Here is a 15,014-nt window from a genome sequence, read left to right as displayed (position 1 = left end):
TCTTAAACCAAGATGGTTGTAAATCATTTTTTGTGGTTATCTGGCATAAATAAAGAAAATACCTTTTTAGTAGATCAGAACAGATCATATTGCTGCCTCGTGGACTAAATCCACTCCTGTCTGGCTCTGCAGGTTGAGATTAATCTCAAGCGCTATCCCACCCCTTACCCAGAAGACCTGAAGAACATGGTAAAGTCAGTGCAGAACCTAGTGGGTAAAACCACTCACCCCCTCAACACTGAAAAATGTTCTTCGGGGACCAATATGGAGCTTCACAGTCAAGACAAGTATGAACACAAGTGGCCCATTGCTCCTAAGGAGGTAATGCTTCATGCTTATTTTATCTCATCGCTTACCTGGGTTCATATGTCAATATAATTTGGCTCCAAGTGAAGAATCACAGTTTATTCTTTTAGAAGTCATTTAATCTTCTTTTCAGCTGACGGAACGAGAGGTGAAAGACTTTTCAAAACAACAGATTGGCGATCAAGGTGCCATTCTTAACTCAGCCATTGACATCCCAAAACGCAAAGACAAAGAGGATCTGACCGAGAGTTCGGAAGTATGACAGTTTTTCTATATTAATTTGATCACAAATGCTCTACATTAAAAAAATAATATAGTTTTGCCCAAGTCACACTCCCCTACTTTATATTCACAGTTTTAATGCCAAGTTATAGTAAATAGAAAAACACTTATGGGAAGACATTTTTTTATTATTTGGACATGAATATGTGTTATTTTTTTCTTTCTGGTATTTGCATCCTTGGACAATATGCTGGTGGGTTTTTCTATCTATGGAGAGTTGTGTTGCGTAAAGAGTGTTTGCCAAAGGTTAGCTGGGCCTGGGGAGATGAAATACATAAAGATCAGTGGAATTGTTTCATCTCTCACAGGCAGTAACTCCCGCCTAGACGCAGCTAGATCTACAGCGTTGCTTGGGATACAGGATAATGATGAAGTCATTAACTTTGCCAATGAATATTAGAGCAGAGCTGCTATAGTTAGTCATGAATGTCACATTATTGTCTAAATATATTTGAAGTAGGCTTTACTTTGATCACTTAAACCACAGAATTATTCGTACAGTATAAAAGCAGAAACCCGAAAATCCAGTTCAAAACATATTTTCTGTGCTCCTATTAAAAATGATAAAATAAAACATTTTTAATAAAGGAACATTTCATTTTTTACAAAAATGTAATTACAAAATGTAATGTTTTCTTGCATCAAGTCAAAAGAAAAAAAGTGAGCGTTCACTTATTAATTTATTTGATTTTGCTTGATTCCATTTATAAAAAGGTCAAAATGATAATTTTACAAAAAACGAATTATCTTGACGCAAAAACGATCCTTGTTTGTAGCTATCTGTAATTAGTAACCACCAATTAAAAATAATACAGTTATAATAGTCAAAGCAATAAAAGTAATAATAATTAATAAACGCATATGCAAAATGAAAAATAATTAGAAATTAGATATTAAACTTTATTGGAAAAGTGTAATCAAATGTTTTTGTATGAATACATTTTTTTTCCATTTTTTAATATTGTATTCCACTAAAAAGAGTGTCATGGCAGCGACCCGTGTCTACGAAAAATACATTTTTATAAGAATTTTGTAAGTAAATTAGTGAAATAGAATGATTAAAATGATCTGGGCCTACAACATATTTACATTGCTTTGTCGGCTATTTTACTCACTTTTCAGTCTTTGATCCTATAGCAATATATATATTTTTTACATTTAATTATTTAGCGGACATTTTATTCTAAGGGACTTACTCTACAGAAGAGAAATCATTTAACATTTCGTCTAAGAAGACGAGAATAAACAAAGTCTGCAAAGCTTAGTTTACAGTATTAATGGAAAGTAAAGGTCAATCTGAAATGCCACATACACTCAGTGGATTTATTAAAGGTTCCCATATAAGTATGTGAAATTAATTAAAAAATAAAACATTTAAGTGGAACAAACTACAGGCTTCTGTAAATTACACTGAATCTAATAACAGACACAATCGCAGCTATATTCATATCCATTCATTTATGCCAGGCTTTTCCTATGTTTGCAGTAGTTCTTTGTTTAGAATAGCTTGATGTATTGTGTTCATCGCAGCTTAGCCGCACACTGCTTTCCCCCATGGTCTCAGAGACCCCCCCCCAGCTAAACTGTGGATCTAAACATTATTAACATTAGGGCTATTGGGACCTTGGGAGTACCAGTGCCATAAACATCATGTTCTTGCACATTCTTTTGTTTCTAGACCATGAGAATCCATTTTTGTTTGTTTGTTTGTATATATGTATGTATGTTTGTTTTGCTTAGATTTCTTTACATCGCGTCGTTCCCAAGCCGCAACAGCCAGAGAATACGAGCCTGGCCGTTACTTCCTCTTCCTGTTTCTGCCTCATAGTAAGTGGCTGAGAGACAGTAGAAATTCAGCTGAACATGAGGGTTGGCTCATTTCAACCGCCTTCAAAGCAAATCTTCTCAAACACCACCACTGTTGGTGAAACGTTTGTTAGTCAGATGTTTGATTCTGAAAATGAAAAAACAACCCACGTTAATTGAGTTCTCGGTTATATTTCATTGATGTATCAACTTTGTTTCAGACTTTTCTCATATAAAAGAGTGCAAAGCTGTACAATTGATGTAATCTAAATTATCTGATGATTTTTTTACATTTAAATCTCTTTTGCATCTTTAGTAGCTTAATCTTAGCATAGTGTGAGATGTTAAGATCCTTTCTGAGGATCAGAATGTGAGATCAATAGTGTCTTTAACCAAACCCTTTTTGTTTCCGTTTAATCTTAGATGTAACAGATGAGATTGTTTCTTTTCTGCGAAACATCAGTTCCATCAGTTTCCAGTAAAACAGCACGTTCAGTACATCAAATGGCCCATCACGCTAAATTTTGTTTACAGCTCACGTAATGTATGAAAGCATCAGCCTGCATCAACTCTTTCAAAATGAAAACAGTACAATATTTCATTGACCGGTGGTGAGGGAGCAATAATGGAGAAAAAAAGGTGATAGCAGAAAGGAGAAGTGGTGGCTTTATAAAATAGAGACATTGTTCTGCAAGTTCCCTTTTGCTCTGGTGCCGGTTGTGTGAGCCAGCCTGCTGATGTACAGTCAGGTCTGAGAGGTGTGAGTTTTGCTTTAGACAGCTGCTGAGAAGTGGAAGCTACTGATTTGCTCCTGTGGGATTTGACTAGACATGGTGGGACAAGGCATGTGAATCATAACAGTCTGTGTATTACTAATAATGAATCTCAACTTGTTTATTGAGGCGTGAGATCACACTTTGCTACTCCTAATACATTTCCCAGCTTCAGTTTGGTTTAACTTTGATGTCATATCAGGCCAGCGTTTGTGTTTCATAACCATAACTGTCAACGTAAGATAGTGAAAGGTAGGAAAATGCTTAAATATTCTGACTGTGTCTGTATTTTTGCATTTTAACAATGTCGTTTTTTTTCAAAGCAGGTTTCATATTTTGACAAGTGGAGTTGTTTGCAAGAAGGCCGAAATATTCATATATCTTAGACTATATTGTGCATTAAGGTTTTTTACAATTTATCAACTAGAATCTTTGCAACTATTATAGACAACATTTGTTAAAAAACTAGGGATTGTGACATAAGAAAATTGGAAAACAAAGATCACACCATATGTTTTAGTATTATCAATTTGTGTAATGCAGTCAGGCTTGGTATTTAAATAAAATAAAGAAATAGCAGGAAAACCCTCACCCCACTCCCCTTTGTGTCTGGTTTGTCAGTTTTTTGTGTAAATTGTAATTTACTGGAAACTTGACACTTATTCTTCCAGGACTCCATGGGAGGCTCCCCTAATGATATCCGAATATCTGACATGAGGCCGACACTGGTGGAGCCGGCAATGTACAAGCCAAAGGTTGTGTTACTGGGCAAGGAAAAAAAAGGTTAGTGAGACACAAAGCTTATAGAAGTTAAACTCTTAACTCTTGAAAATAGATTTTCTAGGCTTGTCTCTGTCATTTGGTGTTTTGCTTATCAGCTTTATCAGGGCAGGATGTTAAAGTGGTCGTTTGAACAAAAATGCTAATTCTTCAAATTAGTTTTTTTAAGTGAACTGTCTCTTTAAGTTATATTTTTATATTATAACTCAATTCACATTTTTCATTTTTGTGTTTATAAATAAAAGTAAAAGCGGACTGAAAATTTTGTTTTGTAGTACCAATTTATTGTGCAATCTAATAAACCAATAAACACTGTAGAATAATTAAGTATTACTAGAAGCACAATATTTGGGTATGCATATGACTTTTATTGTATTAAGAGTCCACAGATGAATCTGAGGCGGAGAAAATGCATTGTATGAACAACAGCGGCTCATCTGCTACTTATTCAGACTACTCACCGTCCCAGGGATCATCTGGGTCCTCTAACCCACCCGGAAATGTCAGTAACATGCAGAGCGCTGGGAAAGAGGGTCCGACTCAGACTCACTGGACCAACAGGTTAGTATTAGTGATTATTGTCAGAGTTCATTTATGTAAAATTCATCAATATGGATTAATGTAGTTGTCCATTTTATTGATATTTGGGTGGCCAAGACGTATTTTATATCTGTGATGTATTAAACTAGAGCTTTGCAGGAATTAGATTCATATCTCTGCCTATAGTTCAAACTCAAAATCATTTTCAGATTCTGATCTCAAATCTCTTTAATGTCTTGATTGTGTTGCAGTGATGAGATGAGATAGGAGAAATATCTTAATATGTTAATTTTCTTTCTAAGAAAGAGACCCAGAAATTTCAAACACAGTATGCATCTATTTATGCATCTGTTTTTATTTCCAAGTTGATACCTAAATGATACTTTATTGTTTTATGTAAATACAGAATTTGATTGCGGTATATCTTTATGTGGTTCTTTAGATTCAGCTCTGTTTTAGACCAAATCTCAGGGACAGAGAAACGAGCATCTCTTCACAAGTACAGTATGACATCATTTTAAATGTCCAGTTTCCATGGATACATTGATGTGAAAGCTGAAACACTACAGAGCTACTTGACAGAAAGTTTTCTCTATTCAAAGTTTATTATAATTGGATCTGATAATTAGTCAGTTACTTCAACTCAGAAGTATTTTTTAATTTTTCTTTCTCTGATTGTGGCATATCAGAATGTTTGGGACTGTTTAGTGTATCACTATGTGGTTATGTTCTAACTGATATGCTAAAAAGCTGACAATTAGTAGGGGATTAACCGAAGAAGGAGTACCATTTACTACTTTCTTATCTATTCCACACACTGTTGGAGGACCATCTGACAGAGGCCGTTTTTATGAATTGTTAGTTGTTTATACATTTTTCCTTAAACCTTTTCCATAAAACCTAAATACTTATATTGTATCGTTCATACTGTATATCTTTTCATTAATTAAAGGTCTAATGTGTAATTATTTGGAGGATCAATTGACATAAATGCAATATGATATACATTACTATGTCTTCAGGGGTGTATAAAGACCTTACATAATGAAGCCTTAAGTTTTTATTACCTTACGATTCGCAAATACGTTATCTCCTTTGGCAAAGAAGCGAAAACGTGGCAACACCTTTGTCCTGTGAGAGCCACCGTAGTGGTTTGAAAGGGAGGGGGAGTGAGCCGTTTTTTGCCATTCACAACCTCACTGCTAGATACCACTAAATTTCATACACTGGACCTTTAACATAAGGGGAATATTAGATTTATATCTATAACTTGTGGTCATGTTTAATAAAGTACAACTGGAAATCTATCTTTGTTGCTCTCTGAAAATCTTGTTATATTAGTACAGCGTACTGTTTAAGAACCTCAAAGACGACTAGCCTACTTGCTTATGTTGCAGACGTACAGTATTACATTTTTATAAACCTTAGAAATCTGTTCAACCACAGGGATATTGCTTAATCTCCAATGCAACCATAGCCTTAATCTCAGCACTTTTTGTTATTTAAGCATACATTAGAGGACCTATATTAAGAGATGTGGAGGCAGAGCTAAATGTAATTTGCAATGTTTGGTCCCCAGCACTGCATGCATGAATAACATTTGTATCCATCAGCTAAAACACATAATACAAAAAGCAAAGAGTTCATTGTACATCTACTTACTCATTCATAAAACCACATTATATCCTTAAGTATTATGCGGTTCTGTCTGGTTAGCGGTAGCCTAATTAATTTGGCCTGTTACACTAATGTCAAAATTTTGTCCCAAGTAGAAATGAACAAGGAACTAACGATTTTGAAAGGTCAAACCCAGCAAAGTACTTTAACCCAGCAGTTTGTGAACTGTAAAACATTTTGGACGATATGCATGAACCAAATAGCAGTTTCCAAGTAGTGTTTTGATATATTCTCTGATGTATTTTGTCTGAATATGTCAACAGGCTGGCTCAGTCTTTCCCAAAACCCATCGAAACCAAGCCCCTTCTCAGCCAGAGGGAAACGCCTCCTTCCAGTACACTGCAACAGCGAGGTGAGAGACGGCCCCTCAGTGACAACTTCGACAGCTGGAACAACGCCCCCCACTACGATAACACAGGTTTCGTCGCGGAGGAGACAGCTCTTGACACGCCCAGCAGCAGTGCTGGAAACCCCATGCTAGGCTCAAAGCCCCGAAGTGCCTCAACAGCACAGGGGCGACGGCCTCTCATGAGACAAGAACGCATCGTGGGAGTTCCTTTGGAGCTCGATCAGTCACAACACGCTTTCCACACAGTCCGCACCACCCCTGAAACTGAAGTGCCTGCTCCCTCTAACCCGTGGCAGAACTGGACGAGGACTCCCAGTCCCTTCGAGGACAGGACGGCTTTTCCTTCCAAGCTGGAAATTACTCCAGCGAACAGCCCCAACCCTGACCGTAAGGATTTTGAACAGGAGATGGGAGAACTTCACAGTACTTTTCCCTCGACTAGAGCCTGGGGGTTTCTTGACTCCGCAGACTCTGGGACGGGGCGAGGTCATCCCAACATTTTCGCACATGTTCAGAGTGGAAAAGAACCGATCAAAGGAGGCACTTTGGTAGTTAGCAAGAGCTCCGAAAGACTTTCGCCGATGATGAAGGAGGTAAAGGCCAAATTTAAGAAGTCGCAGAGCATAGATGAAATAGACATGGGGTCGTACAAGGTTTACAGCATCCCCTTGGACAGCTACAGTTCCAGCATAGAAAATCAAGGCAGCGTTGATCGATCGGACCACCATATGCCCATGGAACAGAGTATGTCCAGGAGCCAATCAGCTCCCATGCTGGATGATGAGCTGGATTGCTACGGTTCCAGCAAAAGCCTTCAGCAGAAGCCCGCCATTCCAAAGAAAGTTTACCATTTTGACCAAAGCTTTAACCCGCAAGGAGCCTTGAATGTTATGAAAGCAGACAGGAGAGTTCCTCCACCCTTCCCCAACACCCCCGAGTACATTAACCAACCCGGCAAGACGTTGCCAAAGGAGCTCATAAGCCCAAGAGGCTACCGGGGCTATCAACCGATGGACCAGATGTTTTCATTTCCTCAGGCCGCAGTCACCGATGATGCTGTGAATCAACAGCTCTCTGTTCAGCCCCAGCGCTCCAGGCCGGGCTTCCTGCGGCGGGCCGATTCTCTGGTAAGTTCGACAGAGATGGCGTTATTCCGCAGAGTAGCAGAGAACCACGAGCTCCAGATGGCAGAACACTACCAGAACAGGCCTCAACAGATAAAGAGCATGCTGGAACAACAAAACAGCTTGTCCAACATGGCAGACACACAGTTCCACAAGAGGAATGGTAGGTATGAAGAAGATTACTCATCTTATCAAGAGCCCAAAAAGCCCATCATGGGTTATCCCACCAAGAGTCTGACACAACGTCGCCCCCTGTCTGCACGGAGCTACAGCACAGAGACATACGGGGCATCTCAGGCACGACCAGTGTCTGCCCGACCCACCATGGCTGCGCTGCTTGAGAAATTGCCTTCGGATTATACTCTTAGTACATGCACTGAGAAGAGCTCTGAAGCTGACATGAAGATGAGACCCGGCCCTCAAAAACCAGAGGACATGAGTAAAATGCCAGTAGATTGGAGACAACAGCTGCTTAGACACATAGAAGCCAAGAGACTAGACCGGGTGAGTAAGCAAGATTAACACTTTTTTAACTTTTGTTGCTACTTAAATTAGCTTACATTTCTGTCATTTTACATAACTACATCTCTGTATGATTGTTTTTAACATTAGGGATAACTTAAAGCTAATCCTTTTGACTTTCTGAAAAAGCAGCAATTTTCAAAAATTGTCAGGAAGGTTTTGCAGCCTAAAATCAAAATGAGAAAATATATTTAGCATTTAATAGTTTGCGTAATAAAACACATTCCACATGAAAGTATTGTGTGAGTGTTTTGAGACTATCACTCAATGACAATAACGTAATTTAAATCATAATGTATTATTGAAATGTAAATTTATATTTGTCAAGTTCATAGTATTTATTTATTTATTTATTTGTACAGAATTTTTATAAATTTTTACAGGATGTGCAGACAGGATAGTATTCACCAATGTGTTACCTTAATGCATATTTTATATTTTTATAATATATTTAAAATATTTTATATTTATTAATTTTATATATTTAATAGTTCCCTTTTCCCTTCCCTTTTCCTGTAATGCATGTTTTTTATTATTTATTTGTTTAATTATTTAAGTATTTATTTATGTTTATAAATACATTTGTAGTAAAATAATACCATTGTAAAACGTTACATAAATGTACCCCTTTTACCTTAATTCATACTTTATTTTATTTTAATATATTGTTTTAAGAAACGTATAAACTAATACAATTTTAAAACATTGTCATTCAAAAATATTTTCACTTTTACCTTAATTATACTTTACTTTTATTGTTTGTTGTTTATTTATTAAAAAATGTATTTATGTTTTTTTAGAAAGGTATAACATTATATTTATAATTATAATAATTAGTTTTAAAACGTTAAAGAAATCTTTCCCCTTACCTTTTGTTTTGTTTGTTTTTATACATTTGATGATTTTCTATTCTATTTTGCATTTGGGATATAATACAGCCCAGACATTTCCTTATGAGATTAACCCAGTTATGTATTTTAAACCTTGTTTAGTTTGGAGGTGAGCCTTCTTTCAACATACTGCATTGTTCACTATTAATATTATTAAAATGTATCTTCTGTGTATCACTTATGTGTCATTTCTCCAGTAACAATGTACCATTGTTTTTTCTGTTTGTCAAGCTTACTCACCTTGTTACAGCAGTGTTTGTTTGTGTGTGTGTGTGGCAGTCCAGTGTCCCTCACCTGCCACCCGCGGCCACACGCACACCCTTTGACTTTTCTGTGTGGTGCACCCATTCACCCATGTCATGTGGTTGTTTCCCTCCAATCAGAGCGCTGTCCTTAAGCACAACACAGTAAACTTCGGCATGCTGTACTCTGGAGGCTATGCTGCACCGCATGCCAGCAGAAGCATGACAATAAACTTTTACAATAACACAAAGCATGAAAACCAAACAACTCAGTGGCTACCTCTACCAAATGTGAGTATGAAGCAACTTCAGCCCCAGTTTCAGCATGAAGAAGTAAAACTCAGATTAACGTTATTCTTGAAGACCTTCGTTTTAAGAGCGGATTCTATTGTAATTTCTAAAACAATGGTAATACAATGATGCTGGCACATATACAGTATTATAGTTATTAAAGGAAACCCATTCAACACATATTAAACTAGGCGCTAGACGCTGTCCCTCACTGTGATGTAAAACATATTTAGATGTTTTGTGTTGCATGTGCTCAGTCTGTGTTTGGTCTATGCGCTGCTCTCTTATTCTGTCTTCAAATCATAGAAAAGATGCTCAAAATATGAATGACTTCTATGAATGGCATTTTTTTTCTCTCTATTGTATAATTGAATGAAACATTTAAAGAAACAAGCTGAAGTTAAAAACAGTCCTTTAATTGATGAAAGAACGTAATAGCAACCTAATGTTCACTAGTGAGATGATAATTACAGTTTAAGGGTAATGGAAAAACATCCTTTTCTTTTACGTATTTAAAAAAACAAGTATTTTTGTTTGGACTTATCATCAAGTGTACTTTCACAGCCCTGTTTTGAATGATGATAGCACTATATCCTTTCAGACACCTTCACAACAGAGCAATATTTTAGATAACGGACAAGAGGTCGTTTCTCCGAGTAGCCAGTGGGCCCCGTATTCACTGGGACGAAGAGACGTGCCACCAGAGAGCATGAACGTCATCAAAAAGGTATAATGTTTTATGAAATAATTTTTTAAATGATCCATTTTTTTATTCCAAAGACAATACCTGCTTCTCAATGCGCATACTACCTGTCCCAAATGGTATTCAACATTTCAATTAGTATGTGATAGCATATTATTATATCCCGATATTTCAGAAATTCAATATTTATTATAAAGTAACTTAAAGTAACGTCTGGATTTAGTAACATTATTTAGTATCATTTAAACATTAACATTAGCAGAGTAAAAACATTATTTAGTAAAATTAAAACCTAAACATTAGCAGAGTAAAAAAACCTGTCCCTGATGGCTTTCCAAAATGTGCAGATAAATTAGCCCCTATTCTTCTTGGGTACCCTGCCACAGATCTTGAATGAAGAAAATATTATACTTCTGTCAAAATCTGATAAGAATACCTTAAAATGTATTTCCTAGAGGCCAGTTTCTCTTCTAAACTCAGATGTTAAAATTTTGGCAAAATCCTTGCTCTACGTTTAGACACAGTAATTGAGAACTTCATTTCAAAAGACCAAACAGGTTTTGTCAGTGGTCGACATTCTTGTAGTCATATCCGGAGATTGTAAGGGGTAAGTCACTCAGCTAAACTCTCTCAGAACCCTGTTCCTCAGGTAGTCATGTCGTTAGATGCTGAAAAAGGGTTCGACAGGGTGGAATAGAAATATCTATTCTCTGTGCTGGAAAGATTTGGCTTTGGAAAACACTTTATCTCACTGATTAAGTTATTATACAGCTCCCCTAAATCATCTGTAATCGCAAATATAGTACATTCAGATTATTTTCCCCTTTCAAGACAAGGATCCCCTCTTAGTCCTTTACTTTTTACTTTAGCCATTGAACCTACTAGCGTTTAGAGGCTCACAGGATTTTTCTGGCATCAACTGTAGGGATATGGAACACATGTGGATGATATGTTGTTGTATATTTCAAATCCGACCCTAGGTATTCCACAGGTAGTTACAATATTGAAACTATTTGACACTTTTTCAGGGTATGAATTATATTTTCCAAAAAGTGTATATTTTCGCATAAACAATAAAGGATTCCACATATTCCACACCTAGGATTCGCAAGGCAAAAAAAACAGAGATAACCTCTGGTGTTTGTTTCAGAGGCGAATTCTTGTACCTCATAATCTTCTCCTTTCTCTAACTTTATCTAAATTGCCCCTTCGAATTTCATTATACACTCAATGCCCAGTTTTAGCAAATACTCTCATGATTTGCCCCGTTCTCTACTTTCTCCTCAAAGTACAACTTACCAGGACTTAGCACACTTGTTTAGGTGCTTTCGCCATCTTGTCCGAGACCACTGTCCCACATATCCCTCCAATTTTAAATATTCCATTACATCTGAAGGGATTTATTTCTAATGTATACACGTTAATGTAATTAAAAAGTATGAATCAAGACAAACTCCGTGCAAAATGGACAAGGTATTTGGCATTGGATGAATCAGAGGAAACCTGGAACAATGCAATATTAATATTTTACAACCTCTGTTCAAGGTCCTCCACAGATTTTATTACAGCAAGGTTAGGCAGTCCAAGATATATTCCAATGTAAGGTCCACATGTGAACGGTGCTGTTCTAGGGGTTGTCCCAGACTCTTGGATACCTATATTTAAAATTCTGTCTAAGGCATACGTATGTTAAGGTTATCAGGCCTTGTTTTGAAATGGCTGTTTTTGGAGTGCCTGAGCAAGGTGTGGTCTTGTGTTATGTGAGAAAATTGTTAAAATCAAGAGGTCTATTTCTTTACTTTTTTATGTAATATATTACTTTTCTTTCCTCAATAACAATATTTATAGAAAATGATTAATGATTTAGTAGCATTTAAACATTACAGTATCTGCTACCATGAAAAGAGCACCGTTCCATAAATTATTTCCAGGTGGCAGTGGGAATTAACCAATTTCCCAGAGCACGTATAGACAGCATAATACCCACAACCCACTGTGAGAGGGCGGGGCTTATCAACGCAATCATTGTAAAACCTTCTTGCCTTTGAAATGGTTACTTAAGACATGTTAAACTGCAGTGATTCATTGCATTTGTCTGGCTCTCATTATTATTTTATTTCCGCACAAAATATTTCGAGACGTCTCTGTGTATTAAAGCCTTTCATATTCCACGCTTTAGTGTCTTTGACTTAACCTGTTTAGACGTCTATGTTGTATTGTGATTGCCATGTTAATTTTGTCAAATGCCAGGGTTAATTGCTGCCTGCTGTTGTGATTTTCACATCGCCGTGTTCATGCGCTGTCTCCTTAGCAACCTCAGTATATCTGCGAATGCCTAAAGGTTGTCGCTCAATATTGTGAAAGATTTACCTTCAGATGAAAGTATGAGTACCTAGTGTTATGAAAATGTGACAAAAATGGAACTGAAACATTGGAAATGAACAGTATTTCTTCATATCATTAAACATTCGGATGAATCTTGCCCACAGCCTGGTGTTCACAATCCTCATCAACAACAGACTATGTTGATAACCTCAGCCCCCCAATCCCATCGGACGGCCCGTGACCAGCAGTATGAGGGGGCTATCAACAAGGTGTCCATCCAGCAGTATCAGTCACCCCTACCCATGCCCATAACCACCACCAGCCCCCGGCCACAGAGTGCCCGTTGCTTCATCCAGACTAAAGGCCAGAAGAGTATGGATGGCTTTCCAGAACAGGTACTCTTCATCTCAAATAACAGTGGTTCTTAAACTTTTTCGATGTAAGCTTGTGTGGGTCGTATTGCTTTGTGATTTATGAATTTTTATTAAACCAAAGACATATTCAATTATACAATGCTGGAACGTCAATTATTTTACCTGGTATTATTTTTTCTGATGTTTGATTGCACAAAACTTATAATACATTTCTATATTTTATAAAATGCCACAAACACTGTGCCCTCCTGGACCCATATTGGTGCCCCCAGTTTGAGTATACAAAACCCATAAAAAACTTTAGAAACTCTATTGGAGACAATTTAGTTAGAACTTATGACCCATTGATCTATATATTTGATATATTACCATATATGAGGTGTTATAGATATGTATCATTTGAATAATTAATACATGTAAATGTCCATGTAATAGATTTCAGTTGGAGTGAATTAGCTCTAATCAACAAAATGGAAAATCTTTGGAGTGTTATTGCATCTTATTCCTCTACTTTTTTTATTGTGACTCCTTGATTCTGTTTATGGTTGTTAAATAGCTCTGTGTGAGAATTGAGAAGAACCCTGGCCTTGGTTTCAGTATCTCAGGGGGTATCAGCGGGCAGGGGAACCCCTTCAAGCCCTCGGACATGGTAAGACCATTTCTTTCTCATTTATAATCTACTTCAAGGACTTTGCACAATGTACATTAATATGCTAGTATCAGCGCTTAATTCCCGGAAATCTCACTTGAAATAATTATTTATACAGAGCGAAATCAAAGCTATCTCTCCTCGGTTAGTAAAGTGTGCCTCTCTGTAGAGTTTCCATGGAAACGTGCACTACTGCAATGCACAACCTCGCACATCAGCTGACTGCTTTACCTTTTACCTTTTCATGTCTTGGCAACAATTTATGATTGTTAGTTAAAAGGAAATGTCAAATTTTGTTTCTGAAATTTAGCTGTATTCATGCAGAACATGTTGAAAAATATGTTTTACAATGTGTTAGTTGAATGTTATAATACTATATCATCGTGCTTTGATAAAAATGATGTCACATTGCATAAAAAGTACAGTTTTATGTACATACCTAGTGTAAAGATAACTTGTGTTATTGTTATATTGTTGCTTTGGGGATCTTCTAAGAAGCTGATCCCTCTGAGCTCTGAAGAAATGATGTACAGTTTGGTGGACTCAATATATGGCGCCAATAATGAGACTTCAAATGTATTCAACATGGCGCATACTGATGGGTCCCACATGTTATTTATCTATTTATGCTTTATAATCTCTGCCTTGATACAAGCAAATCAACTTTTTCAAACATTTAGTACTATACGCATTGTTTTAATGTTAACATTTGCATGTACTGTATTTTTACAAATCCATGCTTTTATAACCCTTCACGACAGAACAGCAATTTCTCTCAAGGACAATATTTCCTAGCTATATAAGAATATATTTTCTATATTACGTTTTCTTTTATTTTGAGAACCAAGAAAAACTAAATTCACATAAAAGGCAAAGATTCTAAACCATAGTTACCATGTGGTTCCTAACCTCATATCACTTTTGACTTATAGGGTATCTTTGTTACTAGGGTACAGCCTGATGGACCTGCCTTCAACGTTCTTCGACCAGGGGACAAAATTCTGAAGGTAACGCCGTTCTCCATCACGTTGTCCCACGAGTTACAACAATGCATCCTCTGCCACACTGCCAGTGGAGGGCTTTGCATGTGGCATTTATGTCCAATGTGTGTGCGTGTGTGTGTGTGTTTTAAAGAAATGAGCATGGATGTCTGTTGTGATGTTTGTCCAATTTTGACATGCATTATTGCCCTCTGATGTAAAAAAGGATCTTACATAAATCTGAAGTAATGAAATAGCATGAACTTAGATTATGTAATGATGTTACTGTATATGAAATTATGACTGATATACTATACTGGGATATGAATCTTTTACACCACCTCCTACCTCAGTTTGCCGTCATTTGAATCAAATTGAATCAAGTATTTTGCAGTGAAACC

The 15,014-nt window shown here is 36.8% G+C and overlaps 1 protein-coding gene across 1 annotated transcript in view; it reads left to right on the top strand.

Moving 5' to 3' along the window:
- lrrc7 (leucine rich repeat containing 7) overlaps positions 1–15,014 on the top strand; it is a gene marked incomplete at its 5' end in the record, with an annotated part of 48,297 nt that overhangs the window by 32,548 nt on the left and 735 nt on the right. Inside the window, 11 exons of the mRNA XM_079459938.1 lie at positions 133–321; positions 440–562; positions 2,329–2,415; positions 3,839–3,950; positions 4,328–4,518; positions 6,438–8,141; positions 9,433–9,582; positions 10,184–10,309; positions 12,805–13,005; positions 13,541–13,633; positions 14,566–14,640. Coding sequence (XP_079316064.1) covers positions 133–321; positions 440–562; positions 2,329–2,415; positions 3,839–3,950; positions 4,328–4,518; positions 6,438–8,141; positions 9,433–9,582; positions 10,184–10,309; positions 12,805–13,005; positions 13,541–13,633; positions 14,566–14,640 — 3,051 coding nt within the window. The remainder of the gene's footprint in view (positions 1–132; positions 322–439; positions 563–2,328; positions 2,416–3,838; positions 3,951–4,327; positions 4,519–6,437; positions 8,142–9,432; positions 9,583–10,183; positions 10,310–12,804; positions 13,006–13,540; positions 13,634–14,565; positions 14,641–15,014) is intronic.

The sequence above is a fragment of the Barbatula barbatula genome (genome assembly GCF_947034865.1).
Source record: "Barbatula barbatula genome assembly, chromosome: 7".
Lineage (NCBI taxonomy): Eukaryota > Metazoa > Chordata > Actinopteri > Cypriniformes > Nemacheilidae > Barbatula > Barbatula barbatula.
Note: the sequence above shows the minus strand (reverse complement) of the source record. Positions and strands in the feature narration are given on the sequence as shown.